General features: G+C 39.0%; 1 protein-coding gene across 4 annotated transcripts in view; it reads right to left on the bottom strand.

Annotated features, from left to right (window-relative positions):
* The window catches only part of LOC146486980 (adenosine receptor A2b-like), a 74,125-nt gene extending 50,005 nt beyond the window's left edge, over window positions 1-24,120 (bottom strand). Inside the window, exons 1-2 of one of the 4 annotated variants that reach the window (XM_085091288.1) lie at window positions 23,699-24,120; window positions 12,087-13,978 (exon numbers count right to left, since the gene is read on the bottom strand). In XM_085091288.1, coding sequence (XP_084947414.1) covers window positions 12,524-13,645 — 1,122 coding nt within the window. In that variant the 5' untranslated portion in view covers window positions 13,646-13,978; window positions 23,699-24,120 and the 3' untranslated portion in view covers window positions 12,087-12,523. Of the gene's footprint in view, window positions 1-10,249; window positions 13,979-18,346; window positions 18,981-20,020; window positions 20,106-23,698 lie in introns of those variants that run through there. The other 3 variants (XM_085091264.1, XM_085091281.1, XM_085091272.1) reach the window with 3 other exon arrangements.
* Between the last annotated feature and the right edge of the window lie 2,337 nt (window positions 24,121-26,457).

The following is a 26,457-nucleotide window of genomic DNA, read 5'->3' as shown; positions in this document are numbered from 1 at the left end:
TTCCTTAAACCTTGGTGTGGTCCTTGGAAAATTGTGAAAGCCCTGTCTGATGTTACCTATCGCATTGCAGGGGAGAGGAGGAAAGTGGGGGAGCGACTCAACAGAAAGGTGGTCCATTTCAATTACCTAAAACCATGTTTAACTCCGCTGCCAGTCTATGGGAAACCTCCTCCAACAACCACTTCCGGAGAAGCGGCTCGATCAAAGTCGAGAGATGTGCTACAGCCAACTCAGGCAGGGGCTGATGATACTGGCGGGGTCGAGTTAGAATGGCTAGAAATTCCTGTTCTTCTGTCCAGAGAGGGCCATCAAACGCCTTAGGTTCAGGGCGCGAGTGCTACCCTTGGTCCGGATGCACAGCCCCCGGAAGTACCTTATCAGCCGGAGGTCCCCTCTGAGAACAATGAATCAAGTCAAATTCCAGTTAGACCGAGACGTGAATGAAGGGAGCCATCGTGGCTTCAGGACTATGTTAGGACAGGTGTTGTTTACCCTACGTGGCCTCTTACTCTTGTTGGAACAATTGCTTATTAACTTTTTATTAACTTAATCTCTAACCTCTGACCTTATATGGGAGGGGGTAGTGTAGCGTAGGGCCTGAGCCCGAGTTAGCTCGGGCATGCGTTGTAAGTTGTGACGCGAACATGCTTGTAGTCGAGCTTTCATGTTGTGTTTGAGACTGATGTACGATAAACTGTTTTTGAGACTAGTTGTGTCTTTAGTAGTGTTACATGCAATAGCAATTCTAATGGGACCTTTTCGCTCTCTAGGAACTTGTAGTTGCGGACAATCAGTCTCCATAATTTACGCCTCCATAAATTCTAGGATGGTGTTTTGTTCGACGGATCCTGGATGGAACTTGAAGGAGCCAGAGAACGTTGCACGAAACTTCAGACACCTGAGGAAATATCAGCACAAGCTCGACTGCCTAATATTTAACATGCCCTTCATCTGTGAGTTCAAACCAAAGCTTTACAAACAATGTGATTCTATCCGCGTGAAGTTGTTTATTAATTATCCCATACTTCATTGTTTCTTACTACACCTTTTAGCGTTTTTATTACTGATTAATATCTAATCACTTGTCATCATGTGATTCGATGTGATTCGTGAAAGGAACGTTATTTATTCTACTAGCTTTTTATGCATTAATCCCCTATTTCTTAATGTTTCTATGCAAATACTTTAGCACTCTCATGCACTTTGGAGACTTAGTTATTCAAAGACATTACAATTGCATATTAATATGCAGGGTTTATGCTAAGTTATCCTTAACACCGAACTTAGTACGGACCGTTGAACGGTCGAGCCGTCGATCGCTTTTAGCGTTTATTTTTATAATTAAATCTCGCTCCAAGAACTCACTGAGTTGAAGAATTCGAATAAACATGACGAAATTCACAAGGTGCTGAAATAGCGGACCCCTACTGGTTTGCCCCAGTAAATAGCAAAAGCCGTGTTTGTTTGTAAACATGGCGCATCCGGCGCTGGCACAGAGTAAAGTTCTGGCTCTGAACTAAAAGACGTACTGTAAAGCGTCGTGCACTCAAAGCTATAAAGCGATGGTCCTCGCAATAGCTCTTTTGAATGTCAAAACAGGAAAACTCAGGGGTACCCAACGACAATTTTCTCTCAGATCCTTTGAAACGTTATTTTAGGCGATCTGGAGTGGCTTTAAAGCTCTATAGGTTCATTTTAGGCAGCGCTATAATATTTTTATCTGTTCGGTCATTCTAGGGGAACTTGAGTCTTTTCGAAATTAGTAGGGCATTTTTGTCCATTTCCCGAAAGCCTTAGGTCTTATTTCCTTTCCGAAAATCTTAGCTGACCTTTTCTCGGTACCCGAAACAACATTTTGATCAATCCGAAAACACTATGCCTTAACTTTCCCATATCACGAAAGTTTGTGGTGAAAATTTCCTTCAGAAAATTGTAGGAGATTAAGGGCCTTCCGAACAGATAATTTACCGAAACGATCCGTTGGGTGCCCCTGAAAACTGCCGGGTTTGTCGCGCCCAACCAGGGTTGTTTATTAACGGTAAAAATATTCACACAAAATGTTTCCGTTTAATTAATGCTCAACGAAACAGGAAAACGCTGCTACGGTTCAGACTCACTTCAAATCACAGAAAATACAGTCAAACTGTTTTCCCGCGATCAACTAATCAGCACCAAGGTTTTCATACGTAACTGTTGTTTGGTCAAAGCCGAAAATCTAAACAATGATCACCTTCCTTATTCAAAGTATGCTTTGAATATATGTTTCGTATCCAGATCTTTCTTTCAGTTCAACCAGTGCCGCTCGTTATAAATTTCCCAACTTAAAAAATCTCCATATTTCCACTTACTGCCCAAAGAACCACGCTATACTTACATTTAAAATATCTCTACGAAGTGGCCTGTTTTGTATTCTTAGAGGGTAGGAATTTTTTCCCTAAACATCAGTTAAAAAAGCGTATACGGTCAGTCTTTTCCACGAAACTGTCTCCTCGCTGCCTAACTATTTTTGCTAGTTATTGGGAAGCTCCCGACCGCATCATATAAGACTCCTAAGCAGTGCAAGGAATTGTTATCAACCCTAGCAGCCTCATGCCTCAGGAAAATGGTATACAGACATTCAGTTGATCATGCTTAAATTACATTCTCAAGGTTTCTAATTACAGCGAATTTCCGTAGAGTAAAAGTTCGATATTTGTTTCCTCGCCGTCAGTTGACACTTCGAACTTGATACCAATATTTTGCTCCTCGAATTTAAGGTGTTGCCTGAAGTCATTCTGGGTGATCACGTTCTTTGCTAATTAAAAGAGCCGCTATTCATCAATGGTGACCATAAGAAGCTTAAGACAAAGAACATTTTTTATTTCCAGGGGCGTTGGAACCCACTTACTTAAATCATCCATAAACCTAAATAATGGACTGTCACTGAGGCATCAATCAAGTCGAATTTGGATGGCGCCATATAGTGTGACAGATAGAATCAATTCTGGCTTGCCATTTTTCATTTCATGTTTCAAAACCTTCCTTGCACAAAAGTACCTTCAATATGCAATTATTTAGTCTGAGAACAAATAATACTGCTTCCTCTGTTAAAGCACAAAACCCCACTCATTTTTACCTGTACGACTCAGGTACAATGGACCTACTTTAGCAAACCCTTTTGTTTTTGATTTTTTAAGGGATTACTCCGGCGTCCTTGTTTTTGGTAGAATCTTAATCATCTGGATTGCGTTTCCAAATTATTTTTTCTCCATGCCGTTTAGCCGGCATGCACAAAGTCATGGAAAAGAAAAGAATTGCTTTCTTAAATGGGAATGGGGTAAAATTAGAATACTAAGAACAAATGACCTGGTCAACTGTGTTGATGAAACCAACCATTCGTATAATCGGGGTAGTCAGAAGTGAAATTAACTCTAGTGATTGAGTTTTGAAAAAGAGTGGAGATTGAGTGAACCAGTATACTTCTTTTTACAGCATACTCTAGCGGTATACCAGTATACTGCGCGAGTTTAATTAGCCACTTGGGTCGCTGATACATAGAGGTATGCGGAGTCCTCTAAAGAACTGAAAGTAACTAGAATACGTCTAATATGTCCAATATGTCTATCCACACTAAACGTTTGATCTTTCATTTTGTCTCAAGAGAAAGAAACTTCCTCGATTTAAATTTCTTGAGTTTAACTGATTAAGTATTTAATAAATCTATCAGAATTTCCCGTTACGACTGGGTGACATCGACAATCGGACAAGAACATCGACAAAGAGCCGATCAAAACAAAAGCGACCTACTAGAATACTTCTTCCATTGGAAACAAGAGATCAATATGATTGTGCTGACAAACTTCATTCGAGTTTAAAAATTTCGCAGGAACGCATAGGTTCTACTTTTCATTGGCAAAGTGATTTGCAGTGTACTAAAAAGAGCTAGTTTCTCAAGAAACTGTGGTATTGCGTTGTTGGGAGGGTAGAGACGAATCAGTGTTTGGTTTAATCAACAGAGTTGATAAGTAATTTAGTCACCGAGAAATTTCAAAGCGGAGGTTTCGAGTGTTAACCCTTTATCAGAGCGGATCACAGTTTGCAGTGTATTGAGTTGTTATGATGATGGCGGTGTAATTAAAAAAGTAAAAGCAAATGATAGGCTCATATTTGGTTTACCATCCAGTCCAAATGATTTAAGGTATAAAGTTATTACTTCCTTGAGTTTAAAAATAACACATTTGAAGCTCGGCCTAGCCTGGAAACTCAAGGTTCTCTCTTAAGAAATATCTTGGAAGGTGTATACTAGCTAGGGTGTGAGAAATACGTGTACCCTACAGGGTAGTGCCGACATTAAGCGCTCAACCGAAAAGCACGGGAAAATAATACTGCAAAAAAAAATTGAAGTGAGAACTAAACGATTTCTCCTCAACTCTTCCATTGTATATCCGCTAAAATTGACTGTAGCAAAAATAATATTTCTTATTGAAGATTGAACTTACCTTCTAGATATGTCGTCGCCAGATCCTCAAGAAAATAAAAGGATTTGTTATCATTATGACTACATTTAACATCATTGAAATACAAATGTGACATGCCCTAGCTAAAGCATGCCAATCGAGTAGACAACCTTTATCTTTATCCAACAGAGCGCAGCTTAATTAATTTTTAAACTCGAATGAAGTTCGTCGGCACAATCATATTGATCTCTTGTTTCCAATGGAAGAAGTATTCTAAAAGGTCGCTTTTGTTTTGATCGGCTCTTTGTCGATGTTCTTGGCCGATTGTCGATGTCACCCAGTCGTAACGGGAAATTCTGATAGTTTCATTAAATACTTAATCAGTTAAACTGAATTTAAATCAAGGAAGTTTCTTTCTCTTGAGACTTAATGAAAGATCAAACGTTTAGTGTGGATAAACATATTTTCCATACTGAAATTTTGTCGTATTCTAGTTACTTTCAGTTCTTTAGAGGACTCCACCGACCTCTCTATGTATCAGCGACCCAAGTGGCTAATTAAACTCTCGCGGTATACTGGTATACCGCTAGAGTATGCTGTAAAAAGAAGTAAAAGAAGTATACTGGTTCACTCAATCTCCACTCTTTTCCAAAAATCAATCACTAGAGTTAATCTCACTTCTGACTACCCCGATTATAGGAATGGTTGGTTTCATCAACACAGTTGACCAGGTCATTTGTTCTTAGTATTCTAATTTTACCCCATTCCCATTTAAGAGAGCAATTCTTTTCTTTTCCTTGACTTTGTGCATGCCGGCTAAACAGCATGGAGGAAATAATTTGGAAACGCAATCCAGATGATTAAGATTCTATCAAAAACAAGGACACCAGAGTAATCCCTTAAAAAATCAAAAACAAAAGGGTTTGCTAAAGTAGGTCCAGTGTACCTGAGTCGTACAGGTAAAAATGAGGGGGTTCTGTGCTTTAACAGAGGAAGCAGTATTATTTGTTCTCAGACTCAATAATTGCATATTGGAGGTACTTTTGTGCTAGGAAGGTTTTGAAACATGAAATGAAAAATGCTGAGCCAGAATTGATTCTACCTGTCACACTATATGGCGCCATCCAAATTCGACTTGATTGATGCCTCAGTGACAGTCCATTATTTAGGTTTAGTGGGTTCCAACGCCCATGGAAATAAAAATGTTCTTTGTTTTAAGCTTCTTATGGTCACCATTGATGAATAGCGGCTCTTTTAATTAGCAAAGAACTCGATCACACAGAATAATGCGCCGATCAAATTGAAACTTCAACCCCCCCCCCCCCCCCCCCCGGGCAATCCGCGGGCATTTGACTATTTTCTGTGCCCGGGGAGCTCTACTTGGGGAATTTGCCTGGTAAGGTCTCCTCGGGGGTGGGAAATTTGACCTTGCCTGGGTGGGGTGGGGAAAATTGAACCGGAAGTGTCAGGTTTCAAATCGCTTTTTTTGGGGGGGAGGGGGGGCGAAGACGCCAACAGCTATAAATACGTGTTTGGACGAGATGAAAGAGTTTAAAGGAAGAGATATAGCATTTGTGAGCGATTGGCTTACCAAAAAAAGGTCTTCAAAAGTGAGAGTGCTTAAATCTTAATTATTTTTATAGATTGTATATAAGCGATGTAGATTTTTTATACAATGAGTCAAGCTGCGCCTTTGTCCCGCATTTGTGTCTGCAGAGGTTTTTAGAATAGCCATAAAACAGCAGTGAACACTGAAAGAAAAAAGAAACACTGTCGAATGAAAAAGCGCTGCGTTGGCTCCCTTCCACTCGAACAGTCTACGTAGCCGGCTAACTCATTTTAAATATGTTATTATGTATTTCTCGTTAAACAACCTTTGCCGTGTTTCGGAGTTAAGCACGGTGAGGGTAAAAGGCGGCAATGGCATGTGGCATGACCTGCGGCATGGCATAATTATGCGAAATACGATACTTGCGGAATGACTTTTAAGTCATTCATCCTTAAAAGGAAATAATTTAACTGAAGAGCGCGTCCTGTTTTCGCGCCAATGTTATAATTTTAGATGTTGTGGACTCCAAGCTGAATATTTAAGAACAATTAGACGACAGAAAGAGGATTAGAAAATACAAGGCTGGGATAAGTCATGTCGATCGCTGGTTAGGAAGGAGTGATGGTAAAAAGACATTTCATAATGGTTTGCAGGCCAATGCGGCAGGGTCCAAGCCTATGTTATTTCCAGCCAATCAGAATTTAGGGCGTTCCGGACTATATTATTCTTAGGGGAGCTTTTCCATGTGCTCGCCCCCTTTCGATCGCTCACCATCACGTCGTTCACATCGCTGGTTTGAACCAATTTTCAGCATCTTTAATAGGCAAGTACCCTCTTTTCCTTTTTATCTTTCCTGTTATTCAATGGCTGAGCCCCGTGTTCTAGTTCTGGGCGATTCTTTTATTCGCCGTTTGCGCCTTTTTCTGTCCCGTGAATCTTACGATTTCCGCGTTGATTTTAAGTTATCTCACCGTGCCTTTATAAAATGGCATGGAGTCGGTGGCCGTACGGTTTCCAAAACGCTACATCTTGACTTGAATATGTTATCGAGTCCTTTCGACCGGAGATAGTTATAATGCAGTTGGGTTCCAATGATTTAACAGACTCCGAGTTGGCTCAGCTATTGAAGATTTTGCTAGGCTCTTGCATGACACCTACGGTGTTAAGGTTATCTGCGTGTGCCAGATCATCATGCGTCAGGGCGCAGTGGCTTTTCATCGTAAGGCCAAGCTGTTAACGAAATACCTTCGGGTAGTTTTAGAGCCTATACCTTATGCTATCTTTTGGGGCCATATGGGGTTTTGGCGCCCCACTCTGAACTTTTACGCACGTGATGCTGTGCATCTCAATTCCTTGGGTCAGGAAAAATACCACCGTTGTCTGAGGGGAGCAATCCTAAGGTCCTTGAGCCTGTTCAGTTCAATTTCGTCTTGTTGAATTTTCAACGTTTCATTTCATTTCCCAGTCGAGCCTTTTAAAGTTTACGTACTTGCCTCGCCATGTCTTTGTTTTAGTGACAGCCGTTTAAGTTACTGATTTGCCGCCTTTATTTAATTGGGCGCATTCTATTTTGGCTGCACTCATTGTTCTACAAAACTGTTGTTTGCCTTCCGTGCATAACAGTTTGTCTTTGCTGGCGTTGGCATAATCCATACTTTGTATCCTGGTGGATATTATGAGTGTGCAATCCTATTCGACCGCCCTTAGTTGGGTGTGTCCTCAATGCACTTTGATATTCTTTTCCCAGGCATTCATGTCACTCAATTCTTGCTACATGGCTCGCCGTTTGGTTTTCACGGCAGAGTTCGGTTATTCGTCACCATTATGTTTGCGTAGCTTAGCCACATTACCATTTGTTAAACAAAAAAAAAAAACAAACAAAAAACAAAACTCAAAGGAAGATAAACATCCCGGCTCAGACCTTTGGTTAATTTGCTCCTCTTTGACTCCAAGGAAAGGATGAACATTCTATAGTGAAACAATCCCTAAGAATATCTGTTGACCTTCATTATAGCGGTCAAACTAGTTTTTACTCCAGTCTCATGAAGATGAGTGAATACTATAATTTCCCCAACTTTAATTATTACACGGCATTGAATGAAAATAACATCAAACAATATATAGATCTTATGAAAAAGAAATATATCTCTTATTGGCACCAAACCCTTCAACACTCACAAAAACTCAACTTTTATTACACAACCAAAAAAACTTATGGCCTCTCTGCTTACCTAGATCTCACAAGGAAAAACGCTTGTAGGAAAGCATTAGGGAAACTAAGAATAAGCAGCCACAAGCTTTTGATTGAACGGGGAAGATACGACAACATACCCCGTAATGAAAGGGTGTGCAATGGTTTCAAATGTAAGACCATTGGAGACGAAATTCATTTTTTTATTAGATTGCCCAAGTTACTCTTCTTTAAGAGATATGTTCTTTACTAAAATAGAACCAATCCTATCTAAACTTTACTATTGCATATAATGAACTCAACTGACTATTTTATAAACACTCAATTAATTTCATTTGTTTCCTCGTGCTTCGAATTAAGAGATAAACTTCTCTCCGGAATGATTACTTCTACTGATGAAAAGTTTAAAATAAGCAAAGATTTCAGTTACTTCATTTCTTTATTTATTTTTAATTTTTTTATTATTTTTTTTTGATACCTTTTTTATTTTTATGTTATTTTATTCTATTTTAAGTTATCTTAGGAATTAGTTTAACGAATCAATAATTAGCTATGAATAGCTTTTGCAATACTGTATTTGTTATAGTCATGCAAAGAAAGCTTGTTGTTGTTGTTGGGTGATCGTTTCGGGTTGATGGTAAGGAGCTCGTAAGAACATAGCACGACTGACTTCCATATTTACAGCCATAAGGTGAGACGATAGTAGTTTTTTAAATGAATCTTGGCGGGTTTGGTTACATTAGTATTTGGCACTTTTTGAACTGAAACTTGGAAAACACAGACCAACTAGACTGTTCGATCCGTGTCAGTTCGAGCGAGGTGTGCGCCCGCTTCTCAAAGCTGAGTCCCGAAGAACTTTTGGGCCCGAAATCTAGTTTTCTTACCCCCTTTTCTACAGATTGCCGGTTATTTTCGTACAAACTAACTCAACTTGTTTCTTAATCTTGGAAAACTTAAAATGTTTTTACTTTCAAAAATTATCAAATATTGAGTTTTTAGTATTGAATTTTGTGCATGGAAAATAGTTTTATGGCTCCGAAATAATTTCGAGAGTCTGAGAGACGCACTGCCAGGAAGAGGGGGCAGGGGGGAGGGGGGGGGGGGGGGTCCTCGAAACCCCGATAACCGGTGTCAAACCTAGGAGGCGTTTTTGTCAAATCCATATTTTATATCGAGTGGCACCAATGAAATTTTGGTACAAAGTTTTGAAATAAGTGAGCCAAAAAATTTGTCAGATTGTATCCCTTCTTAGGCTCGGTTAACCTTGTCGTGACTTTCGAGAAACCGGCCTGAGTCCGACGCACCCTTTCAAGCATGAGGAAACCAAGATCAGCAGACCAAGATAACACGCCTTTTCGGGCTAAAAATTGTCTAGTAAAAACCAGTGATAAACTGTGTTTGCAAGGACCACCGTGACAAAATAAAAGTACCGGATTCTGTAGTGAAGGATCTAATCAGCGAAAAAATTGTAAAGCAAATAATCTAAAAAAAGAGCAAGGCTGATCATGATTTCACGGTCAGGGAAGTATATTTTCCAATATTTCGAAAGGCACGGCCTTTCTTCTTCAGGGTATGTTTGAGACTGACCCTGTGGCAAGATACTATTGTACTGTTTAAAATTGTAACGTATCTTGCCACAGGGTCAGTCTCAAACATACCTTGAAGAAGAAAGGCCGTGCCTTTCGAAATATTAGAAAATATACTTCCCTGACCGTGAAATCAGCCTTGCTCTTTTTTTAGGTTATTTGCTTAAAAATTGTCTGCCTAAAACAGGCATACCAAACTGTCAGGTAAATTTGAACCAAACGTATTAAGGGAATGTCTGCTAAACCAGGCTTGCCAGAATAATTTCCTTTTCAAAACCGGGTGGGGTCGCCAAACTTAAGATTGACTTAAAAGACTTTGAATTCTTTGTGGCATGTTCATTTTATTAACATATTTTTACCTTTTACACTTCATTTCCTTTAATTTTCGTATCATTGTCTTGCCAAGTTAAATATTGTAATTCAGCTTTAAACTGTACACATTGAGCATCAATATTGGTTAATATTCTGCTTCATGCAACTATGTCACCCCAGGCGCATGCGCGCGTTGTCTGATGAGAAGGACTTTGAAATAGTTGACCCAACTTTTTAAAATACCGTCGGGGAGTTCAGGAAGCTGTTTTCATGTTTCAATCGCGCTCATCTTCGGAAAGTTAGCAGAATGTTTTATTTACAAACGTTCTTTAGTACTTACAGAAACTGTTTGTTGCGAAACGTTTGAGCTCTTTTGCAATGGCGGAATACCAAAAATCCCGTGACGAATTGTATACAAATTAGTATCAAGCGGACTCTACTGCGCATGTGTTCCAGCTGACATAGTGCCTTTAACCGCTGCGTGAAACTACAACAAGAAATTTATTCAGCAGCTAGTGCCTGCCACGTCCTCCTAAAACCTCAAATCTACGATGTTATTTATGTATCCGGGCACCCCTGTATTTAAAACGGCGAGCCTTTGAGCATACCCTGAATGCGTGTACGGTATGGTTAAATGTAGTCGTTTTGTTTGGAGAATATTAACGCTATGGATGTGTTTTCCAGTATGACTATCCCAATAAACAAGTATCGTTAGGTAGGTTATACAAGGAGTAATAGTCTCTTAATCTCATTCTTCAACTCTTGCAAAAATTTAGGGAAAAGAGCGAACGACACGCGTTCGAAGCTTGACTGAGCAACTAAGTAAATCAACCTCTTTAAGGACGGTGCCTACTATTGTTACTGCGCATACGTTCTGCGCATCTCGAGATACTCGGGTTTCCTATGGGTGGTGCCTGCTAATACAGGAATATTTTTGCGCGGTTTAAAACTATGCAGAGAAAGCAGAACTTAGCAAACGCTTTTGGTATCTGGAAAGAAAATTGGGGGTAGCCATGCATTTTTCAGAGATAATTAAGCTTCAATTTAGGAAAAAAAATCCCATACATTCCTTCATATTTTGGCGATTTTTAGAGATATTATTGCTTAATTATTTCTGAAAAATGCGTGGCTACCCCCAATTTTCGTTTTGGATTCCAATAAGCCTTCCTAAGATCTGCTTTTCCCGCATAGTCATAAAGCGGACAAAAATACTTCGATATTAGTAGGCACCGTCCTTAAAACTGCTGAAAAATTTGAGCTTGACATAATATACAGCTTCATGTTTTCCATGGTTTTCCATGGTAGACATGTTAAAAGAATATTTGAAGACGGTGTAATTTGAAATAATGAACCTTAGAGCGGTTTTCCTAGCCTTTGAGTGTCGTAAAACCGAACTTAAAGTTATTACTCTAACCAATTAAAACAGAGGTAAACAGCGAAATGGACCAATCAGAACTCGAAGCAAATCAAGTGTAGCCGGCAACAAGCGCGGGAAAACACGTGCGAGCAAGTCACGATTGGTTTTGGTTCGCGGGTCAGGAGAAAGTGGCGCGAAGATTTTACCAACCGATTTAACCTCAGCAAAGGCGCAATTAACTTCGACACTCAACTGAAAATCCCTTAATAAACTGTGGAAATCACTTCTTTCTATCGCGTTCGATAAATGATGGTTTTCTATAGCTAAAAGTTTAAAATCCACAATTAAATTAACTAAGGGTCGGGTTTGTTAAATAAAAGAAATCGTTAAACTAGCTAAATTAAAAAAAAAATTAAAACCCAGCAACTTAAAAATAACTGAAGCATATTCGTGATCAGTAACGACGCACAAGTAATAACAAAGTGTGCTATTTGTAACATACGCGCGATGCTCTTGTTGTTTTTTTATTACTGTTGTTGCGGATCTAAACAACAAATCGTTCTCATGGGCCAATGCGACAACCGTGCGTGTGCTACAAAAAGATGCAGACTAAATACTGTTGTTTAATTTTGAGACAACAATGTAATGCATTTACCTTGCTTTACGATTTCCAATCTCTGTTACAAATTTTCAAGGCAGCTCTTGGACTGAGAAAAAATGCATTTCTATTAACTAATCAAACCAAGAACCATGAAGATCTCTGGCAAACTCTTTAGTGATTTATGGTTAGGGTCAGGGTTAGGGTTATGTGGGTGACTATATGGTACCTTAACATGAATTACTTGCCCGTTTATCTGTGCTAGGTGTTGCATCCTTTTAAGCTCCGAGTTCTGATTGGTTCAGAGCATCGCACTGTCATTGGTCAGAAGTGACTAATCGCGCACCCAGGTCTTTTTAGTCTCTTTAAAACGTCAGAGTATCTGGCCACAACTGAGATAAAAGCTTCACTGCTTCTCGCATTACATAAGCTTTATACGTGTATATACATGTGGGCATTTTACTGTATGGAAAGTTTTTAATCATTTAACCTGTTCACAACGATGACTGCCTGTTTCCTGACAGGCTGTCTCGTTTTGCTTTCGCCAAGTAGAGACGAACTTCGCAGTCATGCAGATCTGGAACTTCCGAATGGCAAGTGCTCTGTGTAATCGTGGAGCGCCTGCGGGTCTTTTTAGCAATGGACCGGACTTTGAATGAGCGCAACAAACCCGAGAACGTGGCTTGAAACTTGCTATTACGAAAGGCGAAAAGGAATGGATTGAGCGCCGAGTTAAGGTAACCAAACATCAGGAGTAACACGTTAGCTTCGTGTGGAATTTTCTTTTCGCAAGGCTCGCATAGAGTGGAAACGATGCTAATGGAGGAGAATGGGATCCAGCAAAAGAAGAATGCCGCCACAAATATGGAGATTGTCTTTGCTGCTTGTATGTTTCTTGTGTAAGCCTTCTTTTCTTCGTTGGAACGTAATTTACGTGAGGTTTCTCCGACAAAGGTACCCTCGTGAGCGCGAGCAATGAGGTATATCTTGATGTAAATACCACAGGTGATCAGGAGCGGGAGAATAAAGTTCAGTACGGAACTAAGTGTTACGTATTCTTTAGTGAAAGGAAAGAAGCACACTCCCTTAAAGACGAACTCGTCATACATGCGCCAACCCATGATGGGGATTAAAGCAAACAGGAAGCTGTAAAGCCAAATAAGGATGCTGATAATCAACGCTCTTTTCCGAGTCATGAATCTGTGACGTCGAAAGCGATTCAGGGGATCACTGAGGCTCTTGTACCGATCGACGCTGACGGCCAGGAGGGTCAAAATCGAAGTGGGTACAGCGATGAGGTAGATTGTTATCCAAGCCTCGCACAATGCTTCGCTATGTCTCCAAGTGCCCTGTAGGATAATGGCCTCTATGTCGAAAGGCACTGCCAAAGACACTGTGAGCAGGTCGGAGAACGCTAACGAGAAAATAAACATGTTTGTGGGATTGCGGTGAAGGCTCTGGTTGGTGATTATCGCGTAGCATACCATGAGGTTGCCAACGACTGCTACGACCACAATTAATATGTGACACGCTACAACTGGATACTGAAAAGACGGACTAAATTCAAAGTAGTTTCCTGTTGCGCTGCTGTTGGTACTGTTGGTAGTGTTGTTCATTGTAGTGTTCTGGTAATCTCTGTCTTCACTCACTTGACTGGTTCGTTTATTGCGCTTGTTCACCTGAGTGCAGTGTCACTCACTTCACTGGTGCGCTTGTTGAGCTGAGAACAGTGTCAGATGTTTGGCTTGTAACTCTAGTGTATGTTATGAAGCTTTTACACCAGGCGTGTTTATTCCCAATTGGCCGTCGAAAGTGGTTTGAGAAATTAGGCGCCAAATTGATTAAGTGTCGGAAAGTTAATAGTTTACTTACACCTTAATAACCTCGCTTGTCAAAACGTAAAACGATTAGTTTGATCCGCTGTAATTCAGATGCTCTTCCTCAATTAGCTGAAAATGAGAAAATAATAGAAAAATATTGATTAGGGGCGGCATTCTGAAAGAAGAGTTATTTCTAGACGTTTACGACTGCGCACATTGACGTCCTTTTGTGTTTGAAAATTATGCCACTCGTAAAATGTCGTTTTCCTTCGCGGGTATAATTCTATAGACAAATTTGGTTATGACGAATATTACCTCAAACGCTTCACTATTTCAAAGACTGCAGTTTACTCTCTCACTCATTTCATGCCAACAGTTTTAATTTATTTAGTAATCGCACTGGGGTATGTGAAAATATTATCCCCACTTCACAGCGTAACGGTGCTACTACTACTGCTCTTGATCAAAACTTTCCCTTAATGCTATCCGAAATTCTGTTCGAAGTGGTTATAACTTTTGAGTCTGTGGTTGAAATTCTAAAGTGTCTTTCAAATGAAAGATTTTAAACAGTGCTTACAGTGATGTTGTCAATTTATTATTCTCAGGTTGTTAAAAATTTTGACTACGTAGGGAAATCGTTAGTGGCGATTCAAGTGCATGTGTGTGTCTGTTTTGCACGGTTTGCGGTACAAAGTGTTTCTTCCTACTAAGTCTGTGTTTGACGTTTTTTCTTTAATGAAAGCTGTTGAGAGGCAGTTTAATTTAATGCAATGATGTTTATTATTCGTCTGCGGATGAAATTCGACCTGAAGTATCAGTATGACGGACCATTCAAACAAGAGTTATCAATAACAAGGCTCTTGAATTCCTGGGGTGCTGTTTGTTGTCTGTGCAAGAAAGTCACGGTATACCAGCTTTGAGTCTGCGGAGCTTTGAGTCTGCGGATGAGGCCAGCTAACGTATCGCCACTAAAATAAAAATTATTAAGAGATGCTTTGATTTCCTGTGGTGCTACTTATAATGGTGCATTATAGAGGAGGCCTTGGTTTCTATCAAGTTGCCCGTCCTGTAACTTATCTACAAGTTAAATTACGATCGTTTTTTCGCAAGCGGAAAAAATCGCACCACTCAAAAAAATGCTGGCAAGTAAACTGAGATGGAGGGCAGGCAATCTGCAAACTGAAATATGTTGGAAAATAACCGATGACGATACGTGTAAGTCGAACAAAATTTATTTATTAATACTGGTGAAGGAAAATCATTTCATAAGTGCATTTGCGTCTGAAAATAACGCGAACTATTCAGCATTTTTGTTCTAACTACTAGGATTTCGTTTTGGATACCCGCGAAAAGACGCTGAAAAGAGTCTCGTCCTTTAGGTCGCAGTCAATTTTTTCCTACACTCCAATAACTGCTAAAACTCATCACTCTCTAGCGAGGAAGTAACGCAGCAATTGAGACTAAAAACATACATTAAAATATCAGAGATTTTATTTTCGCCTTTTAAAATTCTCTTAAATTAGTTTATGCGTTACTTCAAACAAGCTTCCTATGACTCGAATTTTGGAGCAATAAATCGACCAGGCCAGAACTTAATTAATTTTTTCTATTTTAAAGGTCAACGTTGTTTCATCCTAATTTGCTCCAGGTGAGGTTTGAAGACAAGAGCTTAATAAAAAGGCGAGATAAATCCCCGGCCAAGTGATTCCTAATTAATACTAAATACGACTACTGGAAAAGGCGGTGATCACAGCTCTGTTATAAAAACGTTTCTTATCGATCGGTGTGACTTATCGAATGTCCCGAAATAATTTCTTTTAAGGGAAATGCATGACGTTTACAATACAGTTGATACTTCTATCTGTTTTAGGATTTTAAATTCAATTAACTATTGCGTATTCACTATGTTTGCATAAAAACGACTCAAACCGAAGTCAAAACATTGCAATAACTGGCGCCGAAATAATCTTTTAATTTGTGGTCACCGCTACATGTATACGTAAGGTATTTTCAACTCAGAGAATTACTTTGTTTTTGTTGTTGTTGTTGTTGTCGTTAAATTAATAAAGTTCATAGCTTCAGGGGCACATAAAAGGCAAAAACGTAATAAGGAACTAAAGATGAATATATAGCTATAGGATCAAGGGAATATGTCCGGCAGTTGATCAGAATTTATCCCATAACATGTTTTTTTAGCATAAAAGGCTTATTGTGGCTTTTCGCTTATCTGTGTTGTATTTTTAATCATAAAAGCATTACTTTAAGTTTCACTTAATAAGCCAAAATAGTAGGGCTAAAAGCTTTTCTAAAAATATATGAAATATAGTATGTTTTGAAAAACACAACAGAAGGAAGCATATTATCTTCTTAGCCACAATGATAAACATGTGACGAAAAAACTGAAGTGATCGGATTTGTCATGTTTGTAACTAATGCAAAACTTGTTTTACAGGCTATAAAGTTGTGAATACTTTCATTGTTTTGTAAGGTGAATTCAGTTTTTGATCCTGTTGACGAATATTCTAAGGTTACAGTTAAAGGCATAACGCAACCCTTTGCTGCGATGCTATTCATTATCTTGCTGGGTTTTTTTTTGTGGGTTTTACATTTCGAGTCCGTGGGTGAAATCCTTAAGTGTGGCCATTCAAATTGTTCCGGCAGATGAGGGGGCTATTGAACAGAATTTTCCTGTGATCTTCTGGAAAACGCGCATGGTTTTTAAAAAGATTAATCAACTTAAAGATATGGACCACCCAAATGGAAAACGAAACTTTTTGCATTTCCTATACTTTTTTTTAAACCTCCTTATTAGGCATTTTTCAAGTTGACAGTTGTTACAAGTGCACAAATGGACCTTTTCGAAACAGCAAGGTTGGCTTGGATCTCATGACTTAATGCTCCCGTGAAGAAAGTTTTTTTTTTCTGTATTAGTGGAGGAATCCCACCTTGAAATTTCGTTGAAAAACTCGAAGCATTTCTTTGTCCGGATTATGTCTCTTTAGTTGCAATGGAACCTGGTTAGGTGTAATTCTCGGCGAGGCAACAAGAGCTTGTTTGTTGAAGGAATCTTACTCTACTCTCTCAGCCCGAAAAACGTCAATGACACCAATAATTCGCAAAGATAAAACTAAATTCAACGATATGGCAGAAACGAAGAAACGAACGACCTTGAATCGCTTAACTTTCGAAATTCCTCTAAATTAAAACTCTATATTTTGTTCTGAAAGCGATCATGAGAACATTGCGTTTCCGAGTTTGCCACCACATGTTGTTTCATTTTTTACTTTGCAGGTGTATTCTTCAGACCGCTGTGATGTATCTCAGTGAGAAAATGTTTTTTGAATAAAACGCTCTTGTCTATGATGCGGCCAGTTGCTTCTTCAGTTTAAGTTTCAAGGAAGCTGCTATGGCGGAGCTTTCTGAAAATGTTCCCGGGTCGTTTGGATTCCTCCGAAAGCGATATGCATGCACTGTTTGTCTCAAATTGTGATTTAGTAGCCTCTAGATTCCTTAGGGGAAAAAAGGAAAGATTGACATCACCAGCAGTGATTTCACCTGCTTAGGCAACTGGAACTCTAGGTATTTCATTTAGTTACGTAACCTCGAGATTCAATAGTGAAGTTTATTGTTCAGTTACAGAACAACGGTGAGCTGGTGTGATTTTTTCCCCAACATTTGGCGCACGAAACATTCCGGTGTCAGCTAAAGAGTTCCGCACTGAACATGCTTGATTGTTTTATCCCTTATCAGGATTATAGGAATTCCAAAAAAAAAAAAAAAGGTTTTTTTCCTTTATCAGTGTGTAACTGATTTTATCGTTTTACGATCCATTTCGCGTCAATAAGAAAATTTGGCTGATTACATTATTTTGACAGTGCGTCGTTTCATTTTTCTTTCGTATCTATCGCTGTACGGTTTCTGAAGTTTCTCGGTTTTGGGCAAGATTTTTCAAGCGTTATCTCGTTTAGTTCATCAGTTACATAAAATACTTTGTACAGGTTATATATTTAGCATTCTTCACGATGCAAATAATAAATATCAAATCAACGAGAAGTTAATAAAAATGAAAATGATAATAGAGAACGAATTAGTTCAACAAACAGTTCGACTGCTGAATTGTCGAACCACTTTTTACGGTAACATACCATGGTTGGATTCCTTTTCTCGATAGAAGAGCAAGCCTCCTGACTCGCTAAGAACAGGGAAGGTTGAAGTATTTCGCTTCCCAAAGAATTAAGATCGCAGTAACCAAAAATAAAAACAACTGAGATGACTTTTCGTTTTCCGCGAGAAGACAAAAACTTTTTTCAGTTACATCTTGCACGCTGATTCGACTTGAACTGAGATGAAACGTTTATAAAATTGGCAATTGACTTCTAACCAGCAGCTCAGCTTTTTGAAGTATACGAAAATTTGCTTTCAAAAAAACAAATAGAAAATAAATGAATAAATAAAAGTGAAAATCAGCAAGATGCACTAGATGCAAAATTGACTTACTTTACCGTGTTGAGATGGAAGAGCAATTTACTACGCGAACGCCCTCCCAACGGATGATCAGCCGGCTCCTATCTACGATTCCTCCTGATTCCTGAATATGCCTTCAGTCCATTCAGACGTACTGAATTTGCACATATTTAATTTGGCCTTAAGGGCAGATTAAATGAAAATCCATTTGGGGTCCAAAGTAGCAAATATTATTAAATAATTGTTATCGGTCAAGGAGATCAACTCAGTATTTTATTCAGTATTTGGTATCCCCTGCACAGATAACGATTTCTCGACCTTATTTCCAGCCTGTTTAATAAACCAAATCACTGTTGTTCCGCATTTCTGACTTTTTTCATTAACAGTGCCATTGGTACTGTGACAGCCATTGTAATGTGCTAGTACATTTAATGATTTAAGCCTGAGGATGAAATCTTTCTGTGTGACAGTCAAATCGGAACGCCACGCTGACTTGAATATGATTTCATCGAGTTTTGCTAAATAAGCTTTTTTTTTTCTTCCGAGTTTGATATGCTTTGTATTTCGTGCTGCGTCATGTTAATATTAAGGCGTCGATAATGAATTTGGGTGGGCCAAACGGAAGGAAAGATGCGGCGGCCTTTTTGGCAAATGGCAGGTTTTTATATTCATTTTGTCGATGTTTACATCTCCAATAAAATGAGACTTAGCTTAAACGTTAGACTAGGATTTCCTCGCCGTTAACAACTAGTTGATGAAACTTTGCAAAGCCTGAAACCGCCTTAGAATTATAACATGTTCACCGAGGTACCGAAGGCACAAGAGATTTTTTGGAGGTTGTAGGAAACACCGAAGCCCTGGCTCTTGTAGAACCAAAACTTGCAAGGTACCGATAAAACTTCCCGATGACTGAGCTTGTGCGTGAAATCTTAAAGTTTGACTATTCAATTACAAGCTAGTGAGCAGTACTCTCCTGTGGTGCTGTTTATCATTCTGTACGAGGTGCAGTCTACTTTCTGTCTGATGATAAAATTTTAAAGTGTTGTCATTCACTGATATATGAAAACTAGAGTAACTTAGTTGCTTATTGCGTTGCCAAACGTGGTTCGATCTTTTGTCTCTGTTCATGAAATTCTTTAACATTCAGTTAAAATCGTTGGCTTCTCAGTGAACAGCAGTTTGCCATAGTGCTCTTTCAGTTATGCCGTTCGGAGTAGTTCTAACTTTGAGTTGCTTAATGTAGCGATAATTGCGTCAAGTAGAAACGAAAAATCCCTTCTTCAGTTGCGGTAAAATAACGAGGTTTCCTTAAAAACGGACCATATAGCTGATATCATTAACTCAGATTGAACAAACAAAGTGTTCAGACTGAACTGTTTTGATTTTCGTATTGCGTCAGAAGAATTGCTTATTGAAAGGATGAAAGCCGTGATAAACTTGAGTGAATGTTAGTTACCATCATCTTATCAAAGTGAAATCCTATCGCTCTGTTTTGAGACGACTCACAAGTGCTTCATTAAAGCAAGACAAAATAGCGTTTATCAGTTCTGCAAATTCAACCAAAAATTAAAACAAGAGACAAACGAAAACAAAATAATGTGCACGCGACGTTTTTTCTTTTTCCAGGGCCTAGACGGTAAAGCTCGTGAATTATTCTAAGAATAACAAATTCGTTTCTTCTGCTATTTACAGTTCAAAGGCACTTACCCATCACCATTCAAATTATTTATCTTAGCCTTTTACGGAAAAAATTCTGATAAAAACACACCGCCATTTGAGAAGAATACTTTCGTGTGGCTGTCCTAATATTGTGGTTATTTTGTGACCACGTGCTGCGGTTAAACTGTAATGGCACAATTCAGCCTCTACCTTCATGCTGTCAAAATCTTGATTTCTTGCATTAAAGAAAAAAAAAAACAAAAAAAAAAAAAACACTTTGGGACTAATTAAACTCGTGTCCGCCCACTACGTGATATAAAATATCATAAGATGTCTCAAAACCTAAACACACTTGTTTCCAGTCCCTGGTGTCCACGAAATTGGCGAAATTTTCCCTGTTGTAACAATTTGGAATTTTATCAGTACAACTCGACAAGTGACTGACGCATTTCAGAAACAAGATGGGTAGGTTTAGAGAAAAATTACTCGAAGATGTCCTTGGACGTTTTCGGCGTAGCGTATTAAAACGTTGAAGAAATGGATTGCAACTTGCCGAGAAACGTTGTTGTTCTATGGTTGTGTTTCAGCAATGAAGTGCGCTCAGTGAAAATCAATTACGGTTCCTCTGATCTCTTTTCAAGAATCATGCGTCAGTACATTGCGAGGGTGCTTAGTAATATTTTATTTCTGGCTGTGCAAAATTACCGTGGTACCACGATTCCCGAGGAATAAAAACAAGATAGCTGTTTCTATTTTAGCTTAAATATAGTTTATGAACGCTGGCAATTTATCAAAGCTCCTGGGACGGAATTTATTGCATTAGGCTGAATCAGTTTCTGAACGTTATAAAAATGATTACAGAAAAAAAAAATTTGCACTGCAAAGAAATGACTAACGTAAGAGAAAAGATGCATTCACTGAATATTATTCAATGCTGATTTTTAGTTATTGTTTTTTTTTTTTTTTACGTTGCGGCTGTATATACTTTTTTCGTAATGTCGTGGGTCCTGCGGCGAGCCGCCAAACTTGAAAAAGACCGATCAGTTTTTCACACAAAGCAGTCGGGTATTAAAATGACACCCACTCACAGGCAACTATATACATCCGAGGATGTATAACAGAAACAACGAATTTGTTTAGAACAGGCCACTTTGAGTCTGTCTATAAAATGTTTCTCATGCCGTTATGTTACGTAATGGTCTAAATACATACAGCTTGCAATGAAACTGCTTTTCATAGTCGAACCGAATAAATGTTACAGCGACGGCAACGCAAAACTTTTGACAAAGAAAAAGCATATTTCGGGGATGAAAATAATAGAGAACCGTTATTTTCAAATAGTTTTGATCAGTTCAATGGATAGACAAGAAAAGAAAGTCGTTCTCTTGTATGCACCCAATACTCCATGAGCCCGAATGTGTATCAGTACTATGTTGAATGAACAGATGCTATCGTCTTTTATTTGATGTTTGTGTCATGTGGATCTCAAAACTGTATGATGCGCTTCTGTATACAGCAAAGGATAACTTTTTGATCACCCGAGAAAAGCGGTGAAAATCCAAGATATCGACCGAAATGGGTACTTGGAAGGAATTTTCATGCGGCTTGGTAAACAACGCCATCAGTTGTAGTGAAATACAACGAGAATATTTCAGTATTAAAGCGATATGTTTTAAATGTTGTTTTCTGCGGGTATTTCTAGATCTGTTTATGGCTCTTTTGAAGGTAAATTTGTGTAAATTAATACAACTTGTGTAAGTTAATACAGTTTGAAAATTTTATATCGCAGAAACTTTTAGCGAACGATTGTCTTATTCCTCATGATATCCGAGTTGCTGTTCGCTTCCCTTAAAGTCTGAAAATGCTAGCTGGCCTTATTTCACACTTAAATAAACAACATGTTTAACCCTACGAAATTGAAAGGGATTTGTTTCCCGAGTGCTACGAAAGTCTGAGGTGGCATTTCGCCACCAAAAACGTTGGTTTTTGTTCATTATTTAATCGACTTCCTAAGGTTGGTAATGGCTTCCATAAACAGACATTCCCCGGGCACGAAGACATGTCTTCAAGTTCAAGGAAATTTGACGGCTAACACGATGAAATTATTCGCATGTACACTCAGTGTAGAAGCCAAGGCTGTTTTAAAAAATGGCTGTTAAATGATAGTGTCTGTTGAGTGATCAGGAATAAACGTATCCTGGTGAAAACGATTTTTAACGCAACACTGGGTTGAGTTCGTATCATCAGTCGATAGCCATGTGACGTAGCCAGCGAATAATCATTCCCAAAACAGGAACATTTTGCGGCTAGTTGCGATGTGCTGTGTGATTTTGAAGACAGTTAAATCTAAACCCTGGCCCTGCACACAATCTCACGTACTCAATAATACTTTCAACACAAACAGTTACACTGAACAAAATCAGGCGTTGAGAATCGGAACTGGAATTAATTGTCTTGTGTAGCATCAACCTTACCGGATTAACCTTGGCCGCCATTGCAATATTATTCTTGCTTTGAACTCTGAATTACGAAATATTTTTATAAAGTTTGCATAATACACTGATGCTCCGACCTTGCTTCGATGAGTACAGATCACATGACAATAGCGGATTGGTCGCAGGTAGTCGGGAGCTCAGCTATGGCTCAATGGCCTTTCCTGACTGTAATTTTTCTACCTGGAGAAAATTCCATAATCCTGTTTCAAAGTGAGGCACTTATCAGAGTAAATTGAAAGAGTGTGGAAATTAGATAGCGAAATATAAAAAAGGTAAACCATTAAGATCTGAAAGTTTTGGAAATTGAGCTAATAGCCTTGTTCACGACTGTAACGAGGAATGTGTGTCAAAGTTTCAAACCTTAAACATTTAAAACGGCGGGGATTTTAGTGGACAATCGTTATCCTGAGAAGAAAAATTTACATTGAGTTTGAGATTCCTTCCGGATGGCAAAAGAAGCAGGCTACAAGTGTGGTTAAACAGCTGAAAAATTCGTAACCGAGCAGCGAGTGCGGTACCCGCCTTGCATGCGACAGGTAGACAGTCATTTTTATTAGCACCTGCATGTGATAATCAGTGACACAGCATGTTTGAATATAAATCATCATTTATCAGGCGCACCAAACGGTTTGTATCAACGGAACATCTGTTCGGAAGCCGGCCATAACCGCTTTAGAAATTTGGATTAAATTGGGGCGAAAACTAGAGTTTTCTTGAGCGAAATGTCTCCTCGAACTACTTTCGAAACGTTAAAAAATAAATTTCTCAGCTTCGTTTTATTTTCGAGGCGCAAAAATTTCGCGTAGCCGGAGTGCGAAAGGAAAACCGATAGCAGCTCCGCAAAAAATTCGGGTTTATGATTCCGTTCCCCCAAACTTTAATCCAAACAGACTGGAACTGTGTTATTTTACAAACGTATGTCTTCAGAAAGGCCGCGAAGCAACTGACCTTGGAAAACAAGAAACACTATTGTTTAGTATTAAGCTAAAATATTCTTGTCGGGTTCCTTTGATATATGCGAGCAGCAGGTAAAACGGTAGAGGCTGTATAGACTTATTTGATAAAAAAAAGGAGTAAAACTAAGGTTTGTTTAGCGTAGATACTGTATTATCATAATCGCGGAAAGCGCCCATAAAAATGCAAACTTTTTTGCAGGGAAGAGTAACGGCGTGCTAAAAGGACAGCAGTCTCGATTCAGCGTTAATTATTAAAGAAGTATTTGTAAACTCACCTTTAGGCGCTTTTGTTCGATTTAAACCACCGCGCTGGGAACCGAATACGTTTGCCTTATGAAAGAAACTAATACAAATGAAAAGAAAATTTATTAAAATTACTTAAATGCATATTAGACTCGAAAAAGTTCTTGTAGTTTTCCTCGGATCACCGCTTTAAATTACGTCACAGATCATTTGTTTGGTGTTATAACAAATATCGCAAAAAAAGTTTTATTGGTGCTTTTCAATGTTTCCCTTGTAAAAGTGAACATTTTGCTTGAAAAGAAAACAAAAATATAAATAGGTCAGTAGTCGGTAAGTTCCGCGGATGGAATCGTAGTTCGCAACACAGTGCAAATGTTTCATTTAACGGCTTCCGTTTACGCTTCGCTTCCGATACAAATAAACACTACGGCTGATAAATTAGGCTCGAATTAGGCTCTAAACATGAAAAAACGTTCGGTTTACGGAAATACAGGATGTTTTTGCACACACAGAGGGTAAATAATTGAAATTCACAAATCCTAAAATGGTACCTACTTTGATCTGTGTACATTGAAAGTTTAATACTGTAAATTAAGGTGAGCTATTTAAGAATTAGCCTGTGTGCAGACGTTTGCGGGCTATTATGGATATGTATATATTTAATGAACCATGCCAAGTACACACAATAGCAACTGACATGAGAGCAATAAAATTAGGCATAAAATTGATGATCTGTGATGGCGAAGAAAGAAAATATCACGTTTTAGTCGGGGCTCCTGTTATAGTGAAAGAAAAAAAAATCTGTAGCCATAATCACGGCTTACTTTAATTTCGGCTGATGTCCACGCCAAAAAGGGGAGTCATTAAAATGGATTTCTTTATTTTCATGTTAAAACATCCAACAGACCAGATGCTTTTGACTTGCAGATCCTAGAAGAACATGTATCAGGCTACGAGAAAGTGAAAGACGCGAGAAAATTGCCTACCAATGAGAAGGTCTACGCGCGCGTTGGGAGAAAAGGAAAAATAAAAATGTATGAACCGAGCTATGGCCTCGCTTCACGCGAGTCTCCCAGTTTAGTATCTGATCAGTCTTGCGGAAGGTTTACACGGTCAAGTTTTCGATTCCCGTCGAGGACTGACATCATCTTGTCTTTGCCGCACGCAGCATGCATCTATTTGTGAAGCCTGCACGGCACGAAAGTTTATACGAACTCTTTGAAATGCAAGCGACAGGTACAAGGTTCAAAACCAGGAACATTTTTACCCAGCGCTGTATTTTTTTCTTCATTTTTTGGTTAAGTTGGGTACATAACTGCAGTGGTCTCTTTATAATATTTATTCATGCTTTTTAATTTGCGTTTCTCAGTGTTTGTATCGGACGCTTCTGCCAAGTTGTGATCAGTCATGTTTGTGTCACTGGTGAGAACCATGATTTTTAGAAAATAATGAGACCAAAACAAGTGCAATTACTAGACCGTATCGATATTGCTCTACTCGGCATTTTTTAATCATTTCAAGGGATGGCGGCTGGATCTCCAAATCCCGACTGATAGACTGCACTACTGTACCAGATCGAAAATTCGATATTTTTCCGACATTACCTACCGTACGGCACGTTATCATTAGCTCTACACTGATGGAATCTAAAGTCCATACCCTTTTCCATACGTATAGTGTTTGCGTATCTGAAACCCCGTAAGCTGTACGCCTTATCTCGTGCAATGATATTTTCTGGTTACCTCTCTTTTTCTCTCTTCTTACTCGGTTTCAAAAGCCCCGAACCAAGCGGCTGACGGGGCGGCACACAGCCGCACCACCCGGGCCCATGATACACGGAGTGACGCTTTCCCTCTGTCAGAACTTGCCGGCCATACCGGTCAGTTCGTAAACGGAATGTACCAACTTGAAGGACAAGCTTTAACCTAGTCTTTCGAATTTCTTCAAACTGAGCGGGTACCCGTTTGCGGAGTGATTACTTTTTAAGATTATGCAAAACCTGGACTTTTCTGGTCGGTCAGTTCTGGCAAAGTCAATGCCACTATTTTTTCTTGCACATTTTTGCGCTCTATGGTGCGCGCAGCAATTTTTGGAGTGTACAGTTGTCGATTGATTGAATTTAGACGTCAGTCTCCAATGGTCGGTGTGCGTTATAAATATGCTATTAGAGGTACATTATTCATAACCAAAAATTAAAATTACTTGGAACCCTGCTAGAAGAGGCCCTTCGATGTTCCCAGAAAAGTCGGGAAGAGGAAGGGACCCGAGTAATCTTGGAAGATCGAAGGGCCTCTGCTCGCAGGGTAATGAAAACTCAAAATGTCATTTGACAAACAACTTATCCAATAGTTCTCAGAGATGAATGGCACAACTAAAATCCAGTAAAAAGCCTAGACTTGGAGAATAAAATCATTATGTCGCGTGACTTAACTTAGCTACTTTCGGTTACCCAAGTATGTTGAAATGCCGGAAAACCAAGTCCCTCGTCGTGCACTTGGTAGATTTAACTCGAAGGGCGCAAATATCACTTCACCACCTATGGCGTCACATAGCGCAAAGTTAGTTTGTAAATATCAATGTAATAACTTGTTTTTTTAATTTCCTTTATTTATGTTAGCAAAAATACCTGCAGCGTTTAACAAAACAGTGTTATACGTTCTCTGCGTAGGGTCGCAGAGTTGAAAGAAATTTGGAAAGGAAAATTAATTTTGCGGTGTAACGTTGAAAATTTTTGCTGTTATTGTTTAGAAGTCGCGAATGAAAATCTCGTGATCTACTGACATCTCAATCC

Source organism: Pavona decussata, unplaced genomic scaffold (assembly GCF_977016875.1).
Source record: "Pavona decussata unplaced genomic scaffold, jaPavDecu1.1 SCAFFOLD_19, whole genome shotgun sequence".
Classification (NCBI taxonomy): Eukaryota; Metazoa; Cnidaria; class Anthozoa; order Scleractinia; family Agariciidae; genus Pavona; species Pavona decussata.
The sequence above is the reverse complement of the archived record's forward strand: the minus strand, read 5'-3'. Positions and strand labels throughout refer to the sequence as shown.